The following is a 26,759-nucleotide window of genomic DNA, read 5'->3' as shown; positions in this document are numbered from 1 at the left end:
TGCAGCGAACCGAGCAATCGAGAGACCTAACCGTGCCTCCGTGGCCAGAGTATGGGAGTTTTTAATTAACCTAACGATAAGGAACGAAATCGCACGGGAATAGTTATGTAATTTAATGGCATTGACACGTTCGCGGACGCAAATGCTATAGCATTCATTTTCATAGTGATGCAAAATGACTAGCATTCAAATTTTAAAGCCAATTTTTATTCATTTAATTGTATACAACCTTAAGTTTTTGTAATTAATATACATTTCCAATTGAAGTTTGTTTTTGTAATTAATATACATTTCATTTTTTGTCATTACTAATGACAGTTAACTTATTATTATTGTTTATTTCTAATCAGATTTCGGATAGTACAACTGGTTTTAAGAAAAATTGCCTGTCTATTTTTGCAGCTCACTGAAATTATTACTATCCGTGAACGTGTTAATGATATTAAATAGAGGACGCTTTTCATCATTTATAGCAGCGGTAGTTTATTTACGCCAAATCTAACTTCCCCCTCTATCGCGCTATTCCCCACTCTGCCGCCACGGGCCGGTCACGTGACCCGTTTCGTCTCCGTCACGCATGCGCCACAATGTCACGTGACTAATCCGGTACTGGCAGAGAGAGGGTAATTTTTTCCCCTCAAATCGAGACAATTCCCCTGATCTGGCGACTCTGCTTCAGGCTTGGACGGCACTCTACAGGGTGTCCCAGCTAACTTGACCACCTTGAATATGTCGTTTAGTGTTAGTAATAGAAAAAAACGTTTAGAACAATATTAACCTAACCGAAGGGGCAATATAATGATTCAGAAAAAACTTTTTTCAAGGTGATTGTTTTCTAGATATCAAGGTCATCCATTTTTTTTAAATGGAACTATATATTTCTTTTATCGCGACGTAATAGTAGGGGTGAAGACCTCTTCAATGACATATTATACAATGACCTTCGTGTCACCTTGGGTAGGAAAAATCCAGAAAGCATTACAGGTATTATCAGTGATTAATTTACTACACTAATTGGTTTGATTGAACTACTCTATTTCAATAAATGTTCGAAATGATGACTATTGTTTGCAATACATTGTTGTATACGGAAAATAAACGATTCTCTGGTTCTTCTAATAGTTTCATTGCTAATATTGGAACATGCAGTTCTAATATGCATCTTCATATCTTCGGCTGTTGTTGGAACATGTTCATAAACAATACTCTTAAGTGTTCCCCATAAAAAGAAATCTAACGGAGTTAGATCAGATGACCACGGAGGCCATAAAACGTTTGCGCCTCGCCCAATCCAACGTTGAGGAAACTTTTCGTTTAATATTTGACGGGCTATTCTTGAGTTATGTGCCAGACATCCGTCATGCTGATACCACGTCTCGATCCTTCGAGCTAATGGTATTTCTTCCAATGGGTGAGGCAAATCTTCAGTTAAAAAATTGGCATATTTGTTACCATTTAGTGTACCATTAATACCAAACCAATTAGGATAGTAAATTAATCACTGATAATACCTGTAATGCTTTTCGGATTTTTCATACCCAAGGTCTCACGAAGGTCACTGTATAACATGTCATTGAAGAGGTCTTCACCTCTACTATTACGTCGCGATAAAAAAAAATATATAGTTTCATTTAAAAGAAATGGATGACCTTGATATTTAGAAAACAATGACTTTGAAAAAAGTTTTTTCCGAATCATTATATTGCCCCTTCGGTTAGGTTAATATTGTTCTAAACGTTTTTTTCTATTACTAACACTAAGCGAGATATTCAAGGTGGTCAAGTTAGCTGGGACACCCTGTATAGCGAATGTTTTACTTTATCCCCCAGTCGGTAACAACTCAAAAATACATGGTATTAGGGTACCCATAAGTAATCAAATATTTGCAAAGAATTTGTTTTGCCTTCAGTTGTGTACCGATTACGATCAGGAAAGAGGAAACACGTATTCTTTTACAGTTTTCGGTAAAGCAGCCTGTGTTCAAAACATTCTAAAAACTATAATTTTTATTCACAACCCTGTAATGAAATGGCGGCATCCGTACCTTCCGAGGATCATATTCGTCATAGCATACTTTTTCATTTTCATGCGGGATTTAATGCAACGGTGACAAAAAAAGAAAATTTGCGATATTTATGGAGATGTATCGAAGGTCAACAAGTGTCAACGTTGGTTCAGAAGGATTGCTGCTGGTGATTATGATCTCTCTGACAGGCCTCGAAGTGGACGACCAGTTGAATTTGATAATGACACCCTAAAATCTCTAGTGGAAGCTGATCCAAAATTAAGTATACAAGAATTATCGAGAAGCCTTGGGTCCACATGGTCAACTATATAAAGGCACCTACACGAAATGGGAAAGGCATATAGGCAAGGAATATGGGTACCGCATCAATTATCTGAGACCAACAAGAATATTCGCCGATCAATTTTCACTTTATTGCTATCCAGATCTCGTAGAGATCCATTTCTTAGAAGAATCGTTACCGGAGATGAAAAATGGATCGTTATGATAACATAAAGCGTTCGAAGCAATGGCTTTCTGCAAATCAAACCGCAATATCAACCCCTAAACTTAGCTTATCAGTTGGAAATGCGTTACTGTGCATTTGGTATGACTGTCGTTGCATAATTCACTTTGAGTTCTTGAAACCTGGAGAAACAGTTACTGCTGAGTTGTATTGTCAGCAATTACAACGGCGGCATTCAGAACTATTGAAAAAGAAGGCATCTTTGGTCCACAGACAACGTGTAAAACTGCAAATTGGCAAGGCCCGGCCCCATACAGCGAAACTCACTCAGGAAAAAATCAAAGAATTGCAATAAGAAGTTTTACCGCACCCCCGTGCTCACCGGATATTGCTCCCTCTGACTATCATCTTCCCAGATCTCTGGAGCATTATTTAAGAAATAAAACATTCACTTCTATAGAAGATGTAAGGAGACACCTTGAGACATATTTTGCTTCACGAACCCTGGATTTCTATAAGAGGGGGATTGAAAATTTGCAGGAAAGATGGCAAACTGTCCTTGATAATGATAGAGGTTATATAATAAATTAAGAAATAAAAACTTGAATTGACTACAAAGTTTGTTTTAGATTTCAAAATAATTGATTACTTAAGGGTCCCCCTAATATTTTCAGTGGAATCACGGAAATTTCGCCGACTGTAGAATATCGTAGTCACGACGAGAGTTGCTGAAATAACTGGTGGCAGGGGACGTGTTAATTTTGCTCGAGTTGCCCCTTGACGAGGGGGTGTGCGTCTGAAAAATCAGCCGGTTAACAGGTTAAATTGCGAGCGACATCGATGAGGGTAAAGTGAGGCGCAGCTTTCTAAACGGGACCGTCTAGGAACACGTCGAAATTCCGACGGGCACGGACAAGAAGCGTCACGGACAGCCGAACGACCGGACTAACTACGTGCGTGGAAACCGAACGATGCAACCCAGGGTTTCCGAGAGACGAGAACACGAAGAGAGGACGTCGTCTTAGTCGCTGGGCGGAGAAGAGCACGGGGGAGGAAGAGAACAGGGCCGAAAGACTCATCGTGGACGAAATTGCATTACACGGGAACGTGAAGGCTCAAAGGAGCGAGCGGTTGTCTAACCGTCTGGCTGAATTCGCAGGAGCAACATCCTTCGGCAGCCAGCCGAAGAAACGAAAACGAGCGGAGTCCCCGGGCAAAGATGCCGCCTGCTTTCTCGCTAATTCAATCCTTCTGATTTGATCCCCCTTCCAGCCCCATCCCGGTTTCCCTTGTCTCGACACCCGTCCCCGAGCTAAGGAAACAATTAGTCACGAGCTTTTGAGCGCCGAGTCTGCTGACATCGGAGCTAGGACACTCGACGAGCTGCGAGTGCCCGTCACATGATTGCTGTTTGTTCTGGATTTAGGAATTCTAGTAGGCGCATGCCTGAGCACTATGATTTGCGAATGTTTGCCGAATTATTGACGTTTATGGACTTATGGCAACTCGCAACGTGTCCAATCTTTATATAAATCATTATTACCGTTATTTATTTGTGACATTTGCGTAGATAAGTCATAGTTCAAACCTTGTTTTTGTTTTTCTTATGATACCTGCTTTTATAAACGTTCTAAAATAACTTGTTTACGCGGAACCTTTGTCATGAGAATGCATTTTTAAAAAATTCCTCAGAGAATATAAAATATTAAATTCTTGACTGCATCTTAGCATGCAATTGTAATGTGTTGTAAATATTTAAAAAAAGGTAAACACGAATGAAACTTTTAACAAGTAAAACAAAAATCCAATTTCTTCTGGTAAAATATGATGTTCGTTTATATTTTGTGCGCACAAAACGCATAAAGGAATACTGTTTTATTTCTGTGGTCAGAATTATGTAGCTTCTGGAAAACAGTGTCAGTTAAAAAGCAGCGTGTTACCGCCATCGATACGACCTCGATCGCTTATTAATGCTACACTATAGTAAACGTGATTTAGACAAGCTTCGGTGTGAAAATCATGACAGAAAACTGTGCGCAAGGACGGTGTGAGACGAATGCGTGGTACGAGACACAAGGATATACGGTGAGACGAGGAGACACGACACTGTGACAGAAAAACAGACACAATACTTTGAAGACAGAAGTTGAACAAACCTTGTTGTGAGACTTGAACATACAGGCGGTCCCGGCGAATAGCTGCGTCCAAGGAAAGATACAAATTGATTACTAATCTGTTCCCTCTGATGCGCATGGAGTGCTTAGAGTTAGGGGTTGAAATTAAATTGCTAAGTTTATTTTTTTATTCAAACAATTTTAATCTCAGTGAAGATTATTTCGCGTCACATTACATATAATTACAAACTAGGCTATCCGTCATGTGTCGGAGATTACAAATTCGTTTTTGTCTTATCGTCAGTACTTAAAGAAATGGCTTCGCAATTGATTCGACAAGGAGGCACTGAATGAATTTTTATACCCGATAAATTCGGCGATGTCAGAGTAAAAAAAATGTTTTAATTCAATTACTAAAAGAACAAGCTGTCGCCCAGCGAATTCCGTGATTTGCGTATAGTTCGCGAGAGCACGCGAGCATTTCCCTATGAAACGAGCGTGACTGGTAACAAGGGGCCCCGGCTGCTCGTTACATGGTGCACGTACGCATGGTCTGCGGGGTAGAAACCGAGCATAATTAATCGGCCGCTGATGAGGATAATTAATGTCCCAAGTGCACGGCTAAATTAATCGAGTGCTTCTCGAAGAGCGCGCGATATTGCGATCGTCATTATTGCCAATACGATCGGTGTCGTAATTTAAGCGATTCCGATGCGACGCGTACCGCGGTCGTCAACGTAATTAATAAATCGGGGAGAGCTTGGAACGCGCCACGGAGTCGATTCGGGGTTCGATGCACGCGAACGAACGAAAGGGAAGTCTACTTTACGGGGACTATTACAGTTAACGCGCCGCCGCGGTACGTTAGGAACGACCAACTCGTACAGGACTTGGAAATTCCATCGGTAGCTGAGGAGAAGCAACACACCTCGGGGCGAAATAAATTAGAATATCGAGCTGTAATAGTTGTGTATAATATAGAGTCGATGAAAAAGCATCCGGATGTTAAGCAACGTCCGTAGAGAAGAAGGCTGCATAGAAAGCAACCTAAAGACCTCCTTTCTCAATAGTAAACTATTACAGTAATGGTCTGGGTCCGTTTCGACCTAGCAAAATTAAAATCGTCACTTCACTGACCAGTTGCTGGTAAATAATTTGAATTGAATTGAAATTGCATTTAGAAGCAAACGAAAGATTGACATGTCTAGGATAAGCTCCTTGAAGAATAGGTTTAAAAAATAAACAAATAATATTATAAATGGTCTTGAGCAACACAGATGCTTTCTGCTCTTAGGATAAATTAAGAAGTTTACTGGAACTATAATAAGAGAACTTTACAGAGAATTTCTGTTTCAACGCAACTGGATCTATTCGGAGAGAAGTTAGAGCGATTTGTCTATGATACGTCGTTCCAGTTTTCAAACGGTTATGATTCGAGCAGATGGGAAAATGACCCACAAAATTACGCGATTCCGCGAACCACATTGCGCAATGGATAGTCACTTCTTGAAGATCGTGTGACATCTAATCCTAATTTCTCATTTTATCTTTAAAATATTAGGGGTACCCATAAGTAATCAATAGACTGCGGATGTTTATGCAAATGCATATTTATATAGAAAACTGATAAAGCAATGGGACTTAAACAGAAATATGTTTTGCGATTAGAGGATTCTAAAAATGTAATAAATCCTCCGACTCACGGGACATTGCTGCCTCTGACTATCATCTTTTCAGATCTCTGGAGCATTATTTAATAAATAAAACATTCACTTCTGTAGAAGATGTAAGGAGGCAGCTGGAGTCATATTTTGCTTCACGAACCCTGGATTTCTATAAGAGGGGGATTGAAAATTTGCAGGAAAAATGGCAAACTGACCTTGAGAATGATGGAGATTATATAATAAATTAACCCTTTGCACTCGAAGCTCTTTTAACTCCAAAACGAAACATTTCTTTCGACCTAGAATATTTCTCTTCTATATATTTTTTCTTTAGGTTATACATACGATAATGGTGAAATTTACTCGTACAATATTGAAGTGTTTAGTAATTTATTACATACAAACAAATTTAATAATGTAAAAAATATTTTGAATAATGATACAGCAATTTTTAGTGGCGCCTTACAGTCGTCATTCGAGTGCTTAGGGTTAAGAAATAAAAACTTGAATATACTACAAAGTTTGTTTTAGATTTCAAAATAATTGAGTACTTATGGGTCCCCCTAATATAAACTATACACCATAGTTCAAGCATCGGCTGTCTGTCTAATCACAAGTTTCTTCAAATTTGAGGGATTTGTTGCAGAAAAATTCCAGTTCTCCGCCTTGCGATTTCTCCCGACACTGATAGAAAGAAAAAAAGAGAAAAAAAAGAATTATAGTGAAATTCCATCGACGGAGAGTCCACTTTATCAGACATTCCGGTCTCGATTTATAGGTAGACTGCAATAGGATTTACTTGCCGACCGTTTCGAGTTTCAATCGACTCGAGTCGGACTATTGCGAGCGTGTCTCCTCGACCAGCGCTATCTAATTCGATCCACACGATCGATTCGCTCCGATTCGATTCGATCTGATTCAATCGATTCCATTACACCGGTAGATACACGTACGATCATCCGACGATAATCGATCTGTCAGCGACGCTGGAATCGATTCGCGACCCGGAAGTCGGCCACGATAATGGAGCGCGTATATGCACCCTATTCTTCTAGCTATTACCCTTCCTTCATGCATTGTACGTTGGTTGGTCTGTCAGTTACAAAAGCGTTGCGCCGATAGTTGTCTATGTATTCGATCGACTTAACCCACTTGTCTCTCTTTCAAGTTTCCGTAAGATTAATTCTAAATCTTTCGATCGTCATACTTTTGGCACAGACGCGAGGCAGGCCTCGTATGTATTACGCTGTTGATATTTACGCAATTATCAATTCCAACGAAATAAGAACAATGGAACAATTGATCTCATTCAATCGATTCCGTCTGATAAAAGTAAAATCTACCTGTGACAATTTTCTTTTTTGTGACTGCCGGTGGGTACTTCGATCGTCGACGAACTATAAATGAGCCGTTCATTGCACAAATCGATTAACTCCATAAAACAAAAAGTTGAGAAATGCGATGAAATAATGTACATTGTTTTTTAAAATTCCCTTTATAATATAAATTCAAATAAATATTGTAGAATACATAAATACAGATGTAGCTTTCATCCAATGGTATATAAACTTAATAAGAAAGAATAGCCAAAAAATAATCGTCAGTAATGTTAGAATTTTTATGTGACTGGTGGAGTTAGTTGATTTGGCAAGCGAAAAAAGTAATAAAGTTAAATTCAGTGTTTAAATTTTTATGTTTTTTATTACAGAAAAAGTTAATTATTATATATTTTTATTACAGATTTTCCATAAAAATGAATATTAACAGTTCTGTTATAATATATTATTTGTGATTAATTCATCAGCAATATACATAATGTCTTCTTCATCAGCTGTATGTGAGGACTCGTCATTTCGACTTTTTGTCAAGTTTTTATAGTAATCATGTTTAACAGGAGGAATGAATTTTAGCAGGTCCATCATGTCTCTCCTTTTTTCCCTTGTCATAGTTCTACTTTTAGGATATAATAAAGACTGATCTACGTTTTTCAAACTTTGTGGTCTACCTGCTATAGATTTCGTTATATTAATGGCATTAAATTCTGAATCTTCATTATAGTCATATTTGAATTGTATGAGGTGGGGTTTGGGCCTTTCTAACTATTCAGCGCTTGGTAGTGCATTTGAGTTGCATTATAGCAACGATTTACATTATAGTACGGAGTTAATCAAAATGGCCTCTGAAATAAATTATTTATTATTCAATGGCCAAAAAAATGTTGTCGTTTAATGGTGTTAATCTTTATTATTCAGGAAAGTTATTATAAATATAAAAAGTTATGATTATACCAAGTGCTTTGACACTTAAATTTAAGATTTTTCAAAAAGTGGAGTTAATCGATTTGTGCAGTGAACGGCTCAAAATTTCAATGGAACGCTGGATTTTGTATTTTATGTAATCAACGGTTGAAACAGTGAATTTGCAGAAACGTCGGCGGTCTGATTCGCAGAGTATTTACGCGAATTCGTCGGTCGCGTACACGGTAGGCGATCCAGAACTTCAGGAAGCGATTCGATAGAAAATAATATCTCCGTCATACCGATCGTTTCCTCCGGCAATGCCTGCTATTAAGTCTCCTCCGAACAGTTCGCGAACCGAGGTCGCGTGCACACTTAACGACGTTCCGCCATGCGACCGCGTCGTTCAACGTCGACGGCGACACTTTATATGGAAATCTGCAATCTCGTCGCACGATATCAAAGGGCAACGCGGATGTTGCGCGTATCGGCTCGTCATGATCCACGGAATGTTGGTTTTTTTTTCTCTGCGAGGCATCAAAGGATGCTTCAATGATATTGCACGCGCGCCGCACGCGGATCTACCTCGAATCGATACGCGTAACCCCGTGGTATGAAGTATGAAACCGCGGGTACACGCGTCTCGTGAATCGCTATGGAAAACACAAAAGAATATTTGACTTCCGGCGAATACGCATTGCCGCCGGAAACTTTTCGCCGTGTTACAGAAAATTCCACCAACGCGTTAACTTTATTTGGTCAGAAATGTATAAACCGGTCACAGTGATTACTTTTTGAACGGTTTTAGACAGTGTAAATCCGAATTGAGGCTAAACTTCGCTTCAGGAAACCAGAAATTTTTAACTTTTATTTACGTCATCCTGTAGATTTTGGCGAGAAAATTCCGGAAATCCAAGTTTTAATCCCAGGGGATCACTAGTTCAAAGGTTATGCGTGTGTAAAGATGTGCGATTTACAGGGTTCTTGACAGGTAAGAGCGCCGCCATATTAGTATATACTCAAATAACGTCTAATGAGCGGAAAACTTTTCAAAATACTCAAGAAATAATAAGCTATAAATTGGAATAGAATTTCTATAATTGGTAATCGAGAATGAGAGAATGTCCACGACGAAAATATGTTTTTCCTGTAATTAGGGCAAAGTGTTTCGCCATTGTAGTAGAGCAAGATATTTCAGCAGATAAATAGCCAGATGACATGCAGCGGGCAGGCTAAATTGAATCCGCCTGGCAGGAGCCGTTATGAGATCCTACTTGCGACGGCTTTCCAAGAGTAAGGAAAATAAAAGTAGCCCTCATTACTCTAAAAGTTACAACCGCAGAGAAGATTGAAAAATACATTATGCATCCCACGTGTGCCAGAGCTACAAAACGAGTATCGTTCTGGTACCAGTTCCTAGTTATACACATGCATACATCAATAATTCGCGAACCACTTTAGATTCTGATATCCGCCGACTGGTTCTGATAATGCCGATGAGATATTACCGCGAAACGAATTTTTCTAATGGAATGCTCGATTCCATTAGCGTTGGTTTCGACATTTGTCATTCGAAGCTACGATTATGCAACGAGGAGCCTGCTCGCCAAAAAGTTCATTTTATTATGGGCAGGCTAAATTAATTATGACTTAGCAGGATGACGCAAATTGAGTAAGCTTTCATCTGTTTAAGTGTCTCAGCAGGAATGTGCTATTTTGTACTTCCTGGCCTGAAGTCGTCGCGGACCTATATACAGAGTCTACTCTATACAGGATGTTCATTTGACAACTTTCCAGCCGAATATCTCGAAAATTATGAGATATTAAAAAAGTGTAAAACACGTGTCCTCTTTCGTGGGGGAAAGAGGGGACAGTATCGGTTTTTTATTTGGGTGGCGTTTACAGTCATTTGAAGGTCAACTTTGTTTTTTCAAATGGAAAGCTATATTTTTTATTATGGAATCTTATTATACGTAAAAGGTCCAGCAATTTTCGTAGAATACTTTTTTTTATCCGCACACTAGTTTCGGAGACATTTAAAGAGAAGTAGAGCGAGTCATACTTATACTGTGAGAAAGTTTGCAATTTCTTTATAACTATAACAAATTTTCAAAATGTTCTCCGTTGTTACTAATACAGACGATTCTCGAATTCTGAACGAACATTTTTGAAGGTATCTGTTGGAATAGCTCTATATTCCTGTACAATTCTGCGACGCAAATCGTTGACGCTTTCTGGTTGTGTTTTATAAACAACAGACTTAAAGTGTTCCCACAAAAAGAAGTCGACTGGAGGTAGATCTGGTGATCTTGGTGGCCACTCAATAACACCTCCTCTACCGATCCATCTTAGTGGGAATCGATTGTTTAACCACTGGCGAATTGGTAACGTGTAATACGGGGGAGCACCATCATGTTGGAAGTACAAAAGTTCTTCATTTAACAAAAAATTGCCGTTTCCATCTCTTCGGTTTTCAAGACTTTCTGTTATAAGTGGATCAATGATGTCGTCCAGTAAATTTAAATACAGATTGCCATTCAAATTCTCTTGGAAAAACAGAGGGCCTGTAATAGCATTTCGTAAAATGCCTGCCCAAACATTTATTTTTTCCGGCCATTGAGTGTTACTTTCTCTAATGAGATGTGGATTTTCGTCACTCCAATAACGACAGTTATGACGATTTACAGCATCGTTTAAGAAAAAAGTACATTCGTCACTAAAACAAATGTTGGTAATTAGATTAGGAGTGACGTTCATCCTATTTGTTCCTCGCAAAACTCAATCCGCCTGTCAAAGTCATCTTCCAATAACTTTTGATGCTACTGCATTTTATAAGGATGAAACTTGTTATGTTTACGTGTTTGTAGGTTTGATGCTATCACGGCCTGGAATGTACACATGATTAGTGGCTTTCAGGAGAGAGCCACTAATCATGTGTATGTTTATGTAGTTTGTGCACAGATCCCTCTGATACGCCAATTACCATTGAAACTCGTCGAATTGAGCTAGCAGTATTCACAGTAAACTGTCCTATAATTTCGATTTGATCATCTTCTTTTATGAATTTTGGCTGGTTTCTTTTTGTCACCGATCCTGTTTCCTTAAACTTTGCAACTAATTAAAACACGTACGTATGAGAAAGATGTGTATTAGGAAGCAGTTCGACGAGCACACTGATCAGCTCCATAAATAAAAATTATTTCTACTCGTTCTTCTAAAGAATACACCATTTTATACAATCAATTGTACTACAATATTAGAATCTCTTATTACGATGATTCACACTTGACTAAATAGTACAATCTTATATTGAAAAACAGACAACATAAACAAGAGATCAATAGAAGATAATTTTGTTTTCAAATGGTACGTGCTAGCACAACTGGAAAACATCAACGATTTGCGTCAAAGAATTTTTCACAATAATATGCCTCGCTCTCCTTCTCTTTAAATATTTCCGAAACTAGTGCGCGAAAAAAAAGTATTCTACGAAAATTGCTGGTCTTTTTACGTACAATAAGATCCCATAATAAAAAATATAGCAAAAAAAAATATATACGAAAAAACAAAGTTGACCTTCAAATGACCTTGAAAACGCCATCCAAATAAACTGATACTGCCCACCTATTTCCCCCTCGAAATCCTTGGACACGTGTTTTACACTTTTTTAATATCTCGTAATTTTCGAGATATTCGGCTGGAAAGTTTTCAAATGAACACCCTGTATATGTCCCAAATGCCTAGCCGATAAAATTTTCCTCTAGGCCTCTAGAGCTTCGCTGTCCTTTTCTACGTTCGGTGTAGATTAGTATTTCCTGGAGAATATATGTCGAAATATTAACCCTTTGCACTCGAAGCTATTTTAATTCCAAAATGAAACATTTCTTCCGACCTAGAATATTGCCCTCCTATATATTTTTTTTTCATGTTATACATACGAAAATGGTGCAACTTACTCGTACAATGCCGAAATGTTTAGTAATTTATTAAATACAAACAAATTTAATAATGTAAAAAATATTTTGAATAATGATACAGCAAATTTTACTGGTGCATTACAGTCGCCATTCGAATGCTAAGGGTTAAAAATTATCCTAGAGACAAACGATTAAAAAAGGAACGTGTCTTTTCTACTTTATCCGAAAGGAACGTTCGCTTTCTACTTTATTTCTGAATTACGGGTTGCAGTTCTCCTAGTAATAAACCAGACTGACCTAAATGAAATAATGATATATTGCAGAATGCGTACCGAAATCTTGATCACAACCCAACAAAGGAGTCACATCCGTGTCTCAGATCCAAACACTCTCGTGTCCCTTACAATTAGAAAGTTCTCTCTACTTCAGGAGGGAGAAAGGGGATAATTAAATAACTCTTGCAACCCGAGCGGATCCTTTTACCACGCGTTGCGAAGAAGTTTCCACCGAAGTTTCCTGATTTATCGGGGAGTTATAGATCAGGAGGCAATTTCTCGCTTCCCCGCCAATGAATCACAGTATTACGCGTTCCATCATAAACAACCGAGGAAGATTTATTAGCACCACCCTTCGAACGCGAGTATAACTGACGTTCGCATGTTTTCTTCGGTGTACTGCTTCCGGGGGAAAGGTATCGACATTTAATGCACAGGGCTTTCCGATCTGATGATACAGAACCGGGATGCTTCTCTACTGAAAGAACTAACGCAAGTGAGTCGAAAATATAGTCTTTGTGTTAGTATTTTTCATTTTTCCAAATTTCTTCTCGCAGAAAAGAAACTTGGCGAAGTTGAGGATGTAGAGAATGCTAACGTAGCAGCTATCGCTTTAATTTAACCAGATATTTTAAGAATTTAATGGTACCGTTGCGCGAACTGGTATTCAAACACGATCAGAAGTGACCATTGACATTTACCAATGCTCTTTAGCATGTGATCCGCGGTTCATAAGCAACGGTGAAATTAAAGTGAATCGGGAAAGCATATACAAGAGTAGATAACCTTTGAACTTCCAATTTTTGCTACGTTTAAAGTAAACGTAGCATTAAGAATTCCATGAGATAGTGGGGAGTTATATAAACTCACAATTATATTGAGGTAGATTAAAACATGTCTGAAACTGTGTTCGCTCCCAGCTCCCATAACCTGAAGAAGTATCAAACCTAACCAGAAACCTGACGAAACTTTGATCCTCATGAATCTCCAATCAAGAATCATTTTCACATAACGTGGATTCTTCATTGTTCACATTATTTGAGTCTTCGATACAGAATCTGGTTAAACTTCACCTGAAGAAACCAGAAATGTTTAACTTTTTTTTATGTAATCCTGTAGATTTTGACGAGAGAATGCTGAAAATCCTAGCTTTAATGTTAGGAATTCACTGCAAAAGAATTAACTCATGCAAAGAAAGACAGACCAGGAAATATACAAAAATTGTGTCTTTCGGTGTAGTGTGTTTTCTTCTTTTGGTCGAACGTTTGACAGGCGCTGTTAGAAATGAAAGTAATAAGACTTCCGGAGCGAAGCAAATTGGACTGCGCGTGCAGGGGAACCATCACCGTGAAATAGTTACGTGACTATTTCATAGGTGGTTCTGTTTCTGGGAATTACACCCCCGACCCAGACCGAACAACACTCTGCGAAACTATGCTATAACTGTAAACCGCAATTGCTCCCAGGTCGCATTTCCAAAGCCAGCCCTTCGTCATGAGTCTGCCTCCTGTACCCCCGTAGGTCTCTGTTTCGTTTTATCCGACGAAAGTATACACCGCGTTTCGTCCATGCTATATGAAGCACCGTTCAATAATGCCGAGCTACAATTCTACTTTTTGGCTCCTTTTCGCTTTTTATACGCCGTGTTTTATTTGAACGCCTGTGTGTCGTCGACCGGGCGACCACTTTCAACGTGCGTTTCAATTTTGTTGCATTTTTATTGAAACTACAATAAGGTAGGTACTTGTCGTGGAAATCGATTGCTTTAAAACATATTTCAACATCAATTCTTCACTTTTAAATATTCCATGGTCGCGTTTAATGTTAACTACTAGAATAATTTTAAAAATAAAAATTTCACAAAAAAAGTCATTAGAAACAAAATAGATTTTTCACTGAATTAATATTATCTTGCAAACACGCCGGTGTCGATGTTTCGTTCACTTGCTATTCTCTTCTAAGCTGGATGCTAACGGTAAAAGATGCAAGCAAGAGATCATAGTTTTCCCTGTATGTCGAGGCATTACCGTACTAACTGATGAGATATTTCCCATCCTTCGTGCTTCTAAAATTATAGTTCGGTTATTAATGCATATATAGAGGAAATTTTGTACAGACAATTATATTTACCAATATAGTTTATAATTGTAACAAAAAAAAATTTTTAGAAAAAAAACTTTTATTATTAAAAATTAACAAATTTATTTTTAAAAACTAACAAGTTTAGAACAAAATTAATAATAAATGAACCATATGTAAAATTAACAATAATAAACTTAAACAAATTATAATACTAGTGAATAAAATGAATAAACTCAACAAAATGCTATCCGAGCATGCTGCTGCTGCTTCGCTATCCGAGTCATTCTCAGTACTTTGATTGCGACTCAAAATCATTGACTCTCGTGATCTTGCACATTTCGATCTATCCTTACATTCTTATTACTTTTTCAATAGTTATAAAACATATATTAAAAACAAATTAAAAAGGCATAAAAATGATTGATATATAATTATTGCAAAATTGTATTATGCATAAAAATGGTTATTATTGATTATTATTAACAATTTCCATCCTAATACGCATGTTTTGCAAAAGAAATGTATTTCATATCGTGATATACACGAATATTGAACTTTCCCAGTAAATTCCCCACTGTAACTGTGGCGAACAATGGCAACATTTTTTACAACCAAATTTGTTTACAAATGTATACTTATTGTTAATTATCCACAGAAAATGAAATTTAACAATATAACTAATACATTTAAAAAGAAAATACCAAATTTTCCGCGATAGATCCTAAAGGAAAGTATGGCCACTTCTTAAAAAGTTTATAAAATTGAGAGTCGCAAAAAGTCGCAGACAAAACTATGAAATTCTTAAACTATGATAAGTAATATATCCGAATATGCATGAATCTCAGGATATATTTTGCCGTTTTTGTTTTATGTTAATTTGAAGTTTTATATGCAATTAACAAATAAAACCACCGTTGAAAATTTGTACAAAAAATAAATCTACTTTATTAAATGTATAAAGAATGCATATTCCTTGGTAAGAACTTTCCATTACACAGAATTATTATTGTACACTCATTTACAGTTAATATAACATTTTGCGATTTTTGGCACTTTAGAGAGTGCCTCCATGGCCAAATTTTTTTACAAAAATCTAAATTTGGTTACTAATGCATATGCAATGGTAATTAGTCACAAAAAATTAAATTTAACAATAAAATTAATAAGTTGAAAAAAAAATTATTTTTATGCATAAAAAAAATTGTTAAATGATTTTTCAATGAATAATAATATGCATTTCCTGCTAATAAAGAGTTCTGCCAAAGGAAATTTTCGTGCATCGTCAAATAAAAATGTAGTGAGATGTGCCGACTTGTCCGCACTGTGCGGCGTACGCGTTACACGAGATTCTATAGTGTTGTACGAACACCGGAGCAATTTTTGCAGCATGTTGCACGAATCCGTGTCGAACGAACCCGTATTATACGTTGGCTTGCCGTATGAAGTTAAAAGAGGCAGCGTACCGACATAATGTCCGAGCAATTTTCGCAGACCGAAGGAACGGAACGAAATCCGCCCGGACCGCGTTACCCCCCGAGGTTCTCTATCACAGTTACGCCCTTATTATATAATCCGATAGGATCGCGGCGTTATTGGCTTCATTTGGGAAACAGCACGACCAAGAAATTCACCAGTTGCTCCATTCCCCCGGAGGAAGTCCTCGAGTGGGTCCCTCGTTAGAAATTCATGCTGCGCCGTTCTCACCTACCCACACTACCCGCGTTCGCCGACCTCTATCCTTCTCGAAAAGCTCTCTTTTCAATGAACCTACCCACGGGATAGGAGCCGCTCGCAAAAGCTTTCTGTAAACACGTAAAACCTTTCGCTCGGAATTTTCACTTCGACCCGCGTGCCGGGAGACGCGACGTATCCCGGGCTCCGTGGAATCTCTGCTGGCATCCGCGGCAAGAATTCGTCGTCTTCCGCTCGTCTATTTCCAAAATACCATCATTTTAGATTAAGATGGCTCCGAGGCAAACCAGTCTCTTCGGGAATTTATGGAATACTCGATCAGATTCGTTTGCTGCACGCCAAGTCGGAATTTCGTGAAGATTTTATTGCAGAGAGAAATGGAATGCTTGACTTTATTCACACCTATCTTACATTTTCTAATAAACTATGGTTTCGTCTTTCGTTAATGTTCATTTTACTTTAATTATTACGCGATTATTTAGACCCTGGCGAGTTAATTAAGTTCGCTATTACTGGATTAATCCAGTGCAGTTTTATTTCTAATAAAACGCATAAACTTGAAATTTTTACGCTTACTATGTTTTATATACAGTGACGAGCAAAAGTGTAAACACACTTCGCTAGTTTTACATAAAACGTGATAATACAACCTATTTTTCAATTGAATGATAAAGCTTAGGTAATAATAATTATATGGCGAACGTGATGAACAAAACATAACAGTTTATGTTAGACAATATTAACAATATACAGGGTGGCCCACGTGACCCTTAACAGCTCAATATCTCGAAAACTATGCCATCGATTTTAAAGTTCTTGATCTTAAATTGTATAGATCTGAAGGGCCTTTCTAATTGCATAAGCGTGAAGTGGCCTCCCTTCCCTTTTAACGGGGGAGGGGTGGTACCTTTATAATTTTAAATGGAACCCCCTATAAAATGTTACATATTTAGATTCTACAGGAAAAAACAAGTCAATTTTGTCTGAAACATTTTTTTGTCAGATACGTCCATGATGAGATATAACAGTTTGAAGTTTCGAGTTTAGACTAGTGTTTACACAGTTTTTCTCCTATTTGAAAGTTAGTTGACACGTGTAAGTCAAGATGAACCCACTTAGTGCAGATAAAAGAAACAGTATCATTTCATTGTGCGATAAAGGTTTTCCACTACGGCAAATTGCAGTTAAATTGTAGTGTAAGTCATACGATGGTTGCAAGAATAAAGAAAACCTATGATAGTGTGTCAACTTCTTCAAGAAATGGTAGGCTGCAACTTGTTTCTGACAGAGCTGCACGTGAAATTGCACATCATCTTCGGTCTGAAACTCATAAAACTCCAAAAATCGCGGCTCAAGACGTTGGAGTAAATGCAAGTGAATGGACCATTCGCCGGTCCTTAAAGAGAATCGGGTTCAAAGCGAAAGAAAAGAAACGCAAACCAGCTGTTTCAGACAAAAATATTAAACTACGAAAAAAATTTGCTCATACATACAAAGAGTGGACAACAGAAGATTGGAAAAGAGTTATATGGTCTGACGAAACAAAAATTAATAGATTTGAATCTGATGGAAGGTCTTGGTACTGGACTTCATCCGAAAATAGTACTCAAGCAAGTAGCATAAAAGAAACTATGAAGTTCGGGGGTGGCTCAATTATGTGTTGGACTTGTTTTACTCATAAGGGTGTTGGTCCCTTAGTTCGGGTACAACGTATCATGATCAAAGAGCATTATTTAAATATTTTGCAAAATAATTTACCTTCCGTTGTTGATTCTATTGAATTTGCTGATGATGAAATAATATTTTAACAAGACGAGGACCCTAAGCATACTGCAAAGGTAGTAAAAACCTGGCTAGGAAATCAAAAGTTTTCTGTGATGAAGTGGCCAGCTCAAAGTCCAGATATAAACCCAATCGAAAAATTGTGGCCAATTGTGAAAAGAAGGCTAGCAAAATAGGACAATCCACCTTCAGGTGTTCATGAATTGTGGAAAAGGACAGAACAAGAATGGTACAACATTGAGCCGGAAATGATTAAAAATTTAATAGATAGTATGCCACACAGGCTACAAGCAGTACAAAAAAGTAAAGGTACATGGACAAAATATTGATTTAAAGCTTTATTTCGACGAGTACAATTCAAGTGCAAAACTGTAAAAATTGTCTTCAATCCCTATTTTCGATAAATATTCTGTATAGTGTTAATATTAACTAAAATAAACTGTTGTGTTTTGTTTACACTATTCACTTTTTAATTATTAGTACCTAATCTTTGCCATTCAATTGAAAAATAGGTTGTATCATCACGTTTTATGTAAAACTAGTGAAGTGTGCTTACACTTTTGCTCGTCACTGTAGCTACTGATGCAGAAAGTACAATTTCCTTCTGTTGTAGTTTGTCTAAAGTTTTCTAGAAAGTTGCGAATTCGCGTCAATATTCCTCGGTCTAGTTACCAGTATCAGGTGATTTTGAAAATTCTGAGTAATTATCAGGCAGAATGTGAACATTTCTGTGAAAATTTCTATGAAAATTTATGGGATGTAACAGCTGCTCGTCTGGCGTTGGCTATCCCATTCTACTTCAACACGGACGCCATGCATCGCGTAACAAAATAAATAGAATGTCGAGTTGTCATGTCTACATTTGCCGAATGACATTTTGTATGTAAAACACATATTGATTTATTCCGTTTCTTAAATATTCTCTATTTACTTGCCATTTATTTACGACCGAGATTACACATCAAGAATACACGGGGAGACCCACAGTATCAAAGAACATTGGAAATAGGATTAAAAGATAACGTTTGATTATTTTGAAAAACGGAAGATACCAGCAACATCGCGTTAAAACTTTCCCCCCGGCGTTGTTTTCGCAAGGTTTCGCAACTTCGGTGGACTTCCGCACGGTGTACGCGAAGCTCGCCTGAACAAACTTGAAAAAGCCCGTTCCTCTAAACACGAGCCGGGAAGACGACAGGAGTAAAAACTAAAAAAAAAACGCCTCTCGTTCCTCTGAAGGCTAATGCATAATTAATGAGCAAGATCCTAGGAAATAATCAGCTTGCATGGGAGCATTATTTTCCAGTCGAGCCTAATACATCGGCGTATTTCCAAGCGGCGGACCCCCGCAGACTGTTTCCCATTTCGCAAATAACATCTGCTCGCTTTCCGCGAGGGTAAGAACGAAGAAAAGGCTTATCAAAGAAGATAATGGACCCTTCCACCGTTCCATTGACTCGATAATGCGCGGCTTGTTTATTCCGTACCCTTCTCCAGTTGCCGAACCCACCCCCGTATAAATTCACCCCTTTTGCTACCCGGTATCCCCATGTAACCAGAAACACCACCCTCGTCGTCTTCCTCGGCCACCCCCTTCCCCGGCCGTGCTCGAACACCATGACCTCATGAACTGCCACAATCGGCCACCGGTTTCGCCGTTAAACTCCGTTCCTATGGCGCGCTCCCGATGGATACGAGGCCTGCATTAAGCCCCGCAAGATCGTTCCGCCGTTGAAACAACCCCCCACGAAGGGTAGCTGAATATATTGGGCCGATGGCTAACAATTTCTCCCGTAGCATGATTTATGGGAACGTTAACGCGCGGAAAATCTTATAGGAGAGACGCCGCAACCGCGGGAAAATGTATTTTCAACCCTCCGCGCGTTGCCGAGGTAATTGCTACGTTAATGTCCGGGGAATTATAGCGAAACGAACTTCGAGAAATAACTCTGTTGCAATGTTGCAATTAAATTGGCAAAAAGTTTCCTCCTCCTTTTTTCATGGTACACTCCATTTGAAAAGAACTTTTCCGAGGGCAGAATGAAACGCAGAAGTGATCCGACGTAACAGTTTAACTAATTTTGATTTAATAAACCGCGCTCTGTGTTTAAACTTTGTGTACAGTGTGTTTCGTTTGAGTCGTTCTTCTACTAACTAATATCAACGAATCAATAGATGTTAATGATGCACAAATGGTACTTTCCTAGATCCACTCCGATTACTGCATAAACCACACAATAGTTCAGGAAAAATTGCATATACGGTTGTGGAATTACTGGGTATGAATATTTACCACGCTGAACGAGAGAATCACATTAACGGAGCCGATTCTGAGATAGCTCTTTTAAATGTCAGCCACTGAATTTCTAAGTGTTTAGATTAAGTAAGAATCTCCCTAGTCCCTTCGTCTCTGTGTTCACCTCGTTGCGACACGACTGCAAGAAATTAGCTATATACATACAAATTCATGCATCACGACCATTCCCATGAATAATGCAAATCCTCCCCCTTACATTTCCTTTCACTGTGTGCTCTAGAATTATACTCCGGAGCGTGCACACGATACAGTTTGAAATGTATCTTCTAAATAAATGAAACAAGTTCCGTCCGCGGTTAATGAAATTTTTTAGAGATGCATCACTATGAGTACCATGAACCACTTCTTTGTTTCGTGTGGCTCGTTAAAAATTTTAATTTAAATTCGAACAGAATATACATGGATTTTGTGAATTTCCATTTTCGGAGGCGATTTAAGAGAAAAATAGAGTAGGACGAAATTCTGCTCGCGCATCCAAGCGTTTATTGCGTTTAAATTGTTGATTAAAGATATTAAAGGTTTTATCGTGCACAAAAAATGCCGTAGTGACGCGAGAGTAAAATTTCGAGGAACGATAAAACCAGAGATTTATTTTAAATTAGTTTGAATTTTTTGTGAGTTTAAGAGCGTAATACTGATTGCTCGATTGCGGATTTTATGCGTTTACGACGTATGTGAGAGTAGGCTGTGATCAGACGATATTAAAAATACGATTATATTAATTTCAACGTAATAAAATTATTAAGAGAAGAAATGCATGTTTGAGCAGTTCCTGTTTCTTGTAATGAGATACACGACATTTTTATTTTGCATAAAAATCCCGCAGACTACTAATTCCTTAGAATGGTTCGTGAAAAAAACAGACGGTAATTAGAAAATAAATTTTATTTACTTGTTTTACAATAGGTACATGCTATTGGAGTTTTTTTTGTAATAAATCTACTGTAATACTGCCTATCAGGATCCCCTCAAATAACATCCGAACTATATATTAAGCTATGCATGGGTTCACTAGCGAGATAGGAACTTAAAATTGAAGGGTTCCTCGGAGGAGGATTATCCCCGGCTTCTTACGATATTAATCCAGGATATGATGGAAACGAATCCTCGATCATCCCTGACTTATGTGTATCTTACGATTTTTCTCAGATTTTTATACGAAAGCCCCTCCTAATTCCATGTTACAGAATTATAAATGTAAGAAGATGTAATTCGGAAATGTGACAGGGATAAAAACAACCATGTTTGTTAAAAAATACAGAAAATTTAAATTGCACAAAATGGACATAATTGGCAAATTTTAACTTTTTAAGTTTGTGATTTGAAATTTTCATTCGAGGCAATTTTTAACAATATCGTTGAAATTTAACTAAAAAGTGTTCGAGATATCGAAATAAGTGATGACAATCAGTCGATAGGAGATCAAGGAAATACGATTGTTACTATTCCAGCTATCGTTCGTAACACATAATTATTTTAGTACCAGAACATAGTAAAATCCACATCGTGGGCGTTGCGCAAGCAGACGACCACCCTAATTCTCATTAGTCTCAACATACTCCCACCTGAGATTGCGAACCACCTAACATCCCTTTTGGAAGGGGTTGGTTAGGTCTAGACGAAAGCATCGTTAAAGAAAACCTGCCGCAAGGTTTGTAGATTGCGAAAGAACTTGAAGGTAGAAGGTTCTCCGAATTGTGAGAAAATGCATTTACAATTCCGAAGAATTTTATTTTTTATTTTTTTATTTTTTTACTTTGATTTTTAAATTTTCAAACCGATAAAGATTGATTTAGAGTCATAATTTATATTGAATTGAGAATATTGAATTTCGTATATTTGAGAGCTCGATAATATTCGAAGTGTGTTCGAAGAGGTTAGAAACATTAAAAGAAAGGAAAATGGCTGCCCGGACGCGCTCCTCACGGTCCACAAACATTTACACCGGCAAGACGGAAGTAAGTCCAACAGAATTCTCAAATCCACAGAAGTAGCCTCCTTCCAGGTTTTTCGAGAGCGAGTCGAGTGGCAAAAGGAGTTGAAAGGTTCGCGAAAAGGCAGAGCCGATTTATCCGTGACAGGCTGGAGAGCCTTCTTCCCCCCACGTCCGGAATCCTCACAGGATTTCTTTCATGACAAGGTGGAAGGATCCTATCTCTGGCACCTCGACCCGCCAGGGAAGACCAAAGGGACGGAGGTGCGGATGGAACAAGAAGAAGAGCTTTGTGCGAGCACGATCACGCGAGCGAGCGCGCGCGCGCTAGGAAATGCGCTCGAGAAGTCCGAGCGCGTTGTAAGCTCGTCTACACCTTCCGAAAAAGGGAGATATCGACGAGGCTGGAAAGGGATAAGGGTCGACAGGGTGAGGCGGATGAACAGCCACTATCTCCGAACCTCCACGGCCGAGATAGACGAGCAGTATCGACTGGTCCCGCCGAATCGGGATCCGTCGATCGTCTGGCCGGATGCGAGACATCTTGTTTCGGGGGAATGCATGGTTTAACCCCTGGGACGGCGGACCTCTATCGCAACAGTAACATCCATTTTGCTTAGGGACCGTGTACAGCTTCGTTTATTCATTTTTTTAAATATATTTGTCCAGTGTAGCTCTCGTAAAACTATTAGTCACATTTCATTCGATTTTAACACTCTGGGTCAAAACGGACCCGGAACCCCGCCCTCTACTCCCCAGTAAAAATAACATTATGCAAAGTCAATGTAAAAAGTATTCGTACACCCTTTCGAAACGAATAACTTTTTAAAAATTGGACCTATCTATTTCTATTTTGAGATTTTGGGAGAATTAATTCACCAGGTAATGCATAATTTTTTTTTTTAAATTGCTATTGCTCGCAACTGCGAAGAGAAAAGTGAAAAAGACATCGCAATACCAACGAGCATTGTTACAGGACAATAGAAGCAGCATCAATGACTTGTTAGCATCTTCTTCGACAGGGTTTGGAGATGCCAGCCGTCATTATCCCGAGCAAGCAACTAACAATCTACAACCGTAAAATTGAGGCAAACGGCGCGCTTCCGGGAGAGCGGCCATCGTTCCCGAAAGCGTTGAAACTTTTATCGTTTGTTATAGCCAACAAAGCCGCGCGCGACCCAGACAGCGAGAATCCTGAAATCGGTCGCTCGCGGAGCTCGCGCGTCTGCAGCCGTCCCACGCTATATTTTTAAAACCGCAGACTCGTCGTTTCCTGTGAGCTACCCTTCCGGAAACCGTCGCGTTAAACCCGCGGCAGGCGAGCTTACCGCGTCGCAAAACCAACACCGAAATAGATCGAATTACTTAGAGAGAGAGAGAGAGAGAGAGAGAGAGAGAGAGAGAGAGAGAGAGAGAGAGAGAGTGCGTCGGTGGCGCGCGAGAGGTCGCCGGTTCGAGAGATCGCGGTGGCGAGATCGTGGCAATCTTTTTAAAACCTTCATCAAATTGCCCGTCAAAGATCCAGGCGATAGCTCTCCTTTGGACCAGACGGCAAAGGAAAAACCACGCTGCTGGAGACGAGGCGACAGAGAACTCCACGCAAATGCGAGACCAGCAGATGAATCAAAGGGACTCGGGGAGCAAAGACAGATAGGGCGAGGGAACTGCGAACAGGAAAGGGAGAGAAGAGAGAGAGGGAGGGGTGAAAGGGATAGATAGATTTAATCGCACCTACCCTATTCCTCTCACGTCCTACGAGGAGACGCTCGGTGAAACGAGGAAGTAGAGGGATGCGAAAAAATAGCGTGGGCGAGCGAGAACGATAAAAAAAGAAGAGGAGGGATACAATTTAATACAGAGTCCCATTCGTTCACCCCCCGGGGAGGATTCCATGGAGAAGGTTGCATTTTTTACTCGCGTGCCGTTTGTCTTGTACGTGACGAGTATGAACGCGTCGAATCCAAAGAATCCAGAGCCGGAAAGGAGCACGTGGATTGCCGGATCCAGCGCGAGGAAAAATATTGCTCTGCACGTGCAACGGCTGCTACCGTACACTGCACGCGTCCCACTATCGTTCAGAGCTTCCTCCGCCCTTTCAGCGAAACTTTTCTTTTGTTGCCGGTAATTTAAAGACCTCGGCCGCCGGATTTGACTGAAGGCGTATTTTAATTGCACCGCGGAATTGCCGCCGCTGCGCTTTGTAGTCGCTCTTTGGCATTTTTGTCGATATTTATGCGCTCGGAGCTTGGCCAAGAATGTTGTGTTCTCTCTCTCTTTTATTTTTATTCGATTTTTCAAAGTAACATATTCCATTCGTCTTACGAAGACTAGCGTCCTGCTCTTTCTGGACGCGAAAAATAAAATGTTTTTCAGGTTGATCTCGCAGAAATGTTTTCATTCGTGACCACGAAGAAGAATATGTTATGCTTCGTCGCGACGAAAGTTAGCACGTTTCGATACTTCGCTGCAAGATATAGCACGGTGTGCCCCTAGCCACGAAAAATATCACGTTTCGATAGATTGCCTAGAATTTTACTGGGGAAACCAATATTAATTTTCTAACCTATATAGAACAGTTCAGAAACACTACAATTGTTCTTACATACAGTGACGAGCAAAAGTGTAAATACACTTGACTTAGTGAAGTTCACTAGTTTTACATAAAACGTGATAATACAACCTATTTTTCAATTGAATGATAAAGATTAGGTACTAATAATTAAAAAGTGAATAGGATAAACAAAACACAACAGTTTATTTACGTTAATATTGACAATATACGAAATATTTATCGAAAATAGGGATTGAAGACAATTTTTACAGTTTTGCACTTGAATTGTGCTCGTCGAAATAAAGCTGTAAATTAATATTTTGTCCATTTTCCTTTACCTTTTTGTACTGCTTCTAGCCTGTGTGGCATACTATCTATTATATTTTTAATAATTTCCGGTTCTATGTTGTACTATTCTTGCTCTGTCCTTTTCCATAATTCATGAACACCTGAAGGTGGATTCTCATATTTTGCTAGCCTTCTTTTCACAATTGACCACAAATTTTCGATTGGGTTTATATCTGGACTTTGAGCTGGCCACTTCATCACAGAAAACTTTTGATTTCCTAGCCAGGTTTTTACCATCTTTGCAGTATGCTTAGGGTCACCGTCTTGTTGAAATACTACTTCATCTTCAGCAAATTCAATAGAATTAACAACAGAAGGTAAATTATTTTGTAAAATATTTAAATAATGCACATGATACCTTCTATTGGAACTAAGGGACCAATACTCTTATGAGTAAAACAACCCCAACACATAATTGAGCCACCCCAGAACTTCATAGTTTGTTTTATGCTACTTGCTTGATTACTATTTTCGGATGAAGTCTAGTACCAAGACCTTCCATCAAATTCAAATCTATTAATTTTTGTTTCGTCAGGCCATATAACTTTTTTTCAATCTTCTGTCGTCCACTCTTTGTACGTATGAGCAAATTTTTTTCGTAGTTTAATATTTTTATCTGAAAGAGCTGGTTTGCGTTTCTTTTCTTTCGCTTTTAACCCAATTCTCTTTAAGGAGCGGCGAATGGTTCATTCACTTGCGTTTACTCCAACGTCTTGAGCCGCGATTTTTGTAGTTTTATGAGTTTCAGACCGAAGATGATGTGCAATTTCACCTGCATCTCTGTCAGAAACAAATTGCGGCCTACCCTTTCTTGAAGAAGTTGACACACTACCATAGGTTTTCTTTATTCTTGCAACCATCGTATGACTTACACCACATTTTACTGCAATTTGCCGTAGTGGAAAACCTTTATCGCACAATGAAATGATACTGTTTCTTTTATCTGCACTAAGTGGGTTCATCTTGACTTACGCGCGTCAACTAACTTTCAAATAGGAGAAAAACTGTGTAAACACTAGTCTAAACGTGTCTTACTACAGTTGGCTATCAGTGTTCGTTGACAATTTCATTCCCCTAGCATTTGTGTACTATCTTAACCGTTTCTGATGAAACGTGCAAAACTGTAAACATTGCTTCAAATTCTTATTTTTGTAAAATATACAGTGACTCCCACTAATATTCGGACGCTCTTAAAAATCGCATAAATTTGTCAATATTGGACTATACTACTTGAATTTCTTTGAGAAGTTAGAACAATTGGATCGCTACATAACGTGAACAAAATGATTCATTAAAATTGCATTTGGTCGAAATTAAAAAGAATGTAGTAAAAGTTGTATTTTGCAGCTTTTTTGTGCGGACTTATATTAAAAATT

General features: G+C 38.6%; 1 protein-coding gene across 1 annotated transcript in view; it reads right to left on the bottom strand.

Moving 5' to 3' along the window:
• LOC143360069 (uncharacterized) overlaps window positions 1-26,759 on the bottom strand; it is a 213,647-nt gene that overhangs the window by 111,535 nt on the left and 75,353 nt on the right. The window contains exon 4 of the mRNA XM_076798632.1: window positions 4,628-4,669. Within this exon, the coding sequence (XP_076654747.1) occupies window positions 4,628-4,669 (42 nt within the window). The remainder of the gene's footprint in view (window positions 1-4,627; window positions 4,670-26,759) is intronic.

The sequence above is a fragment of the Halictus rubicundus genome, chromosome 12 (assembly GCF_050948215.1).
Source record: "Halictus rubicundus isolate RS-2024b chromosome 12, iyHalRubi1_principal, whole genome shotgun sequence".
Classification (NCBI taxonomy): Eukaryota; Metazoa; Arthropoda; class Insecta; order Hymenoptera; family Halictidae; genus Halictus; species Halictus rubicundus.
The sequence above is the reverse complement of the archived record's forward strand: the minus strand, read 5'-3'. Positions and strand labels throughout refer to the sequence as shown.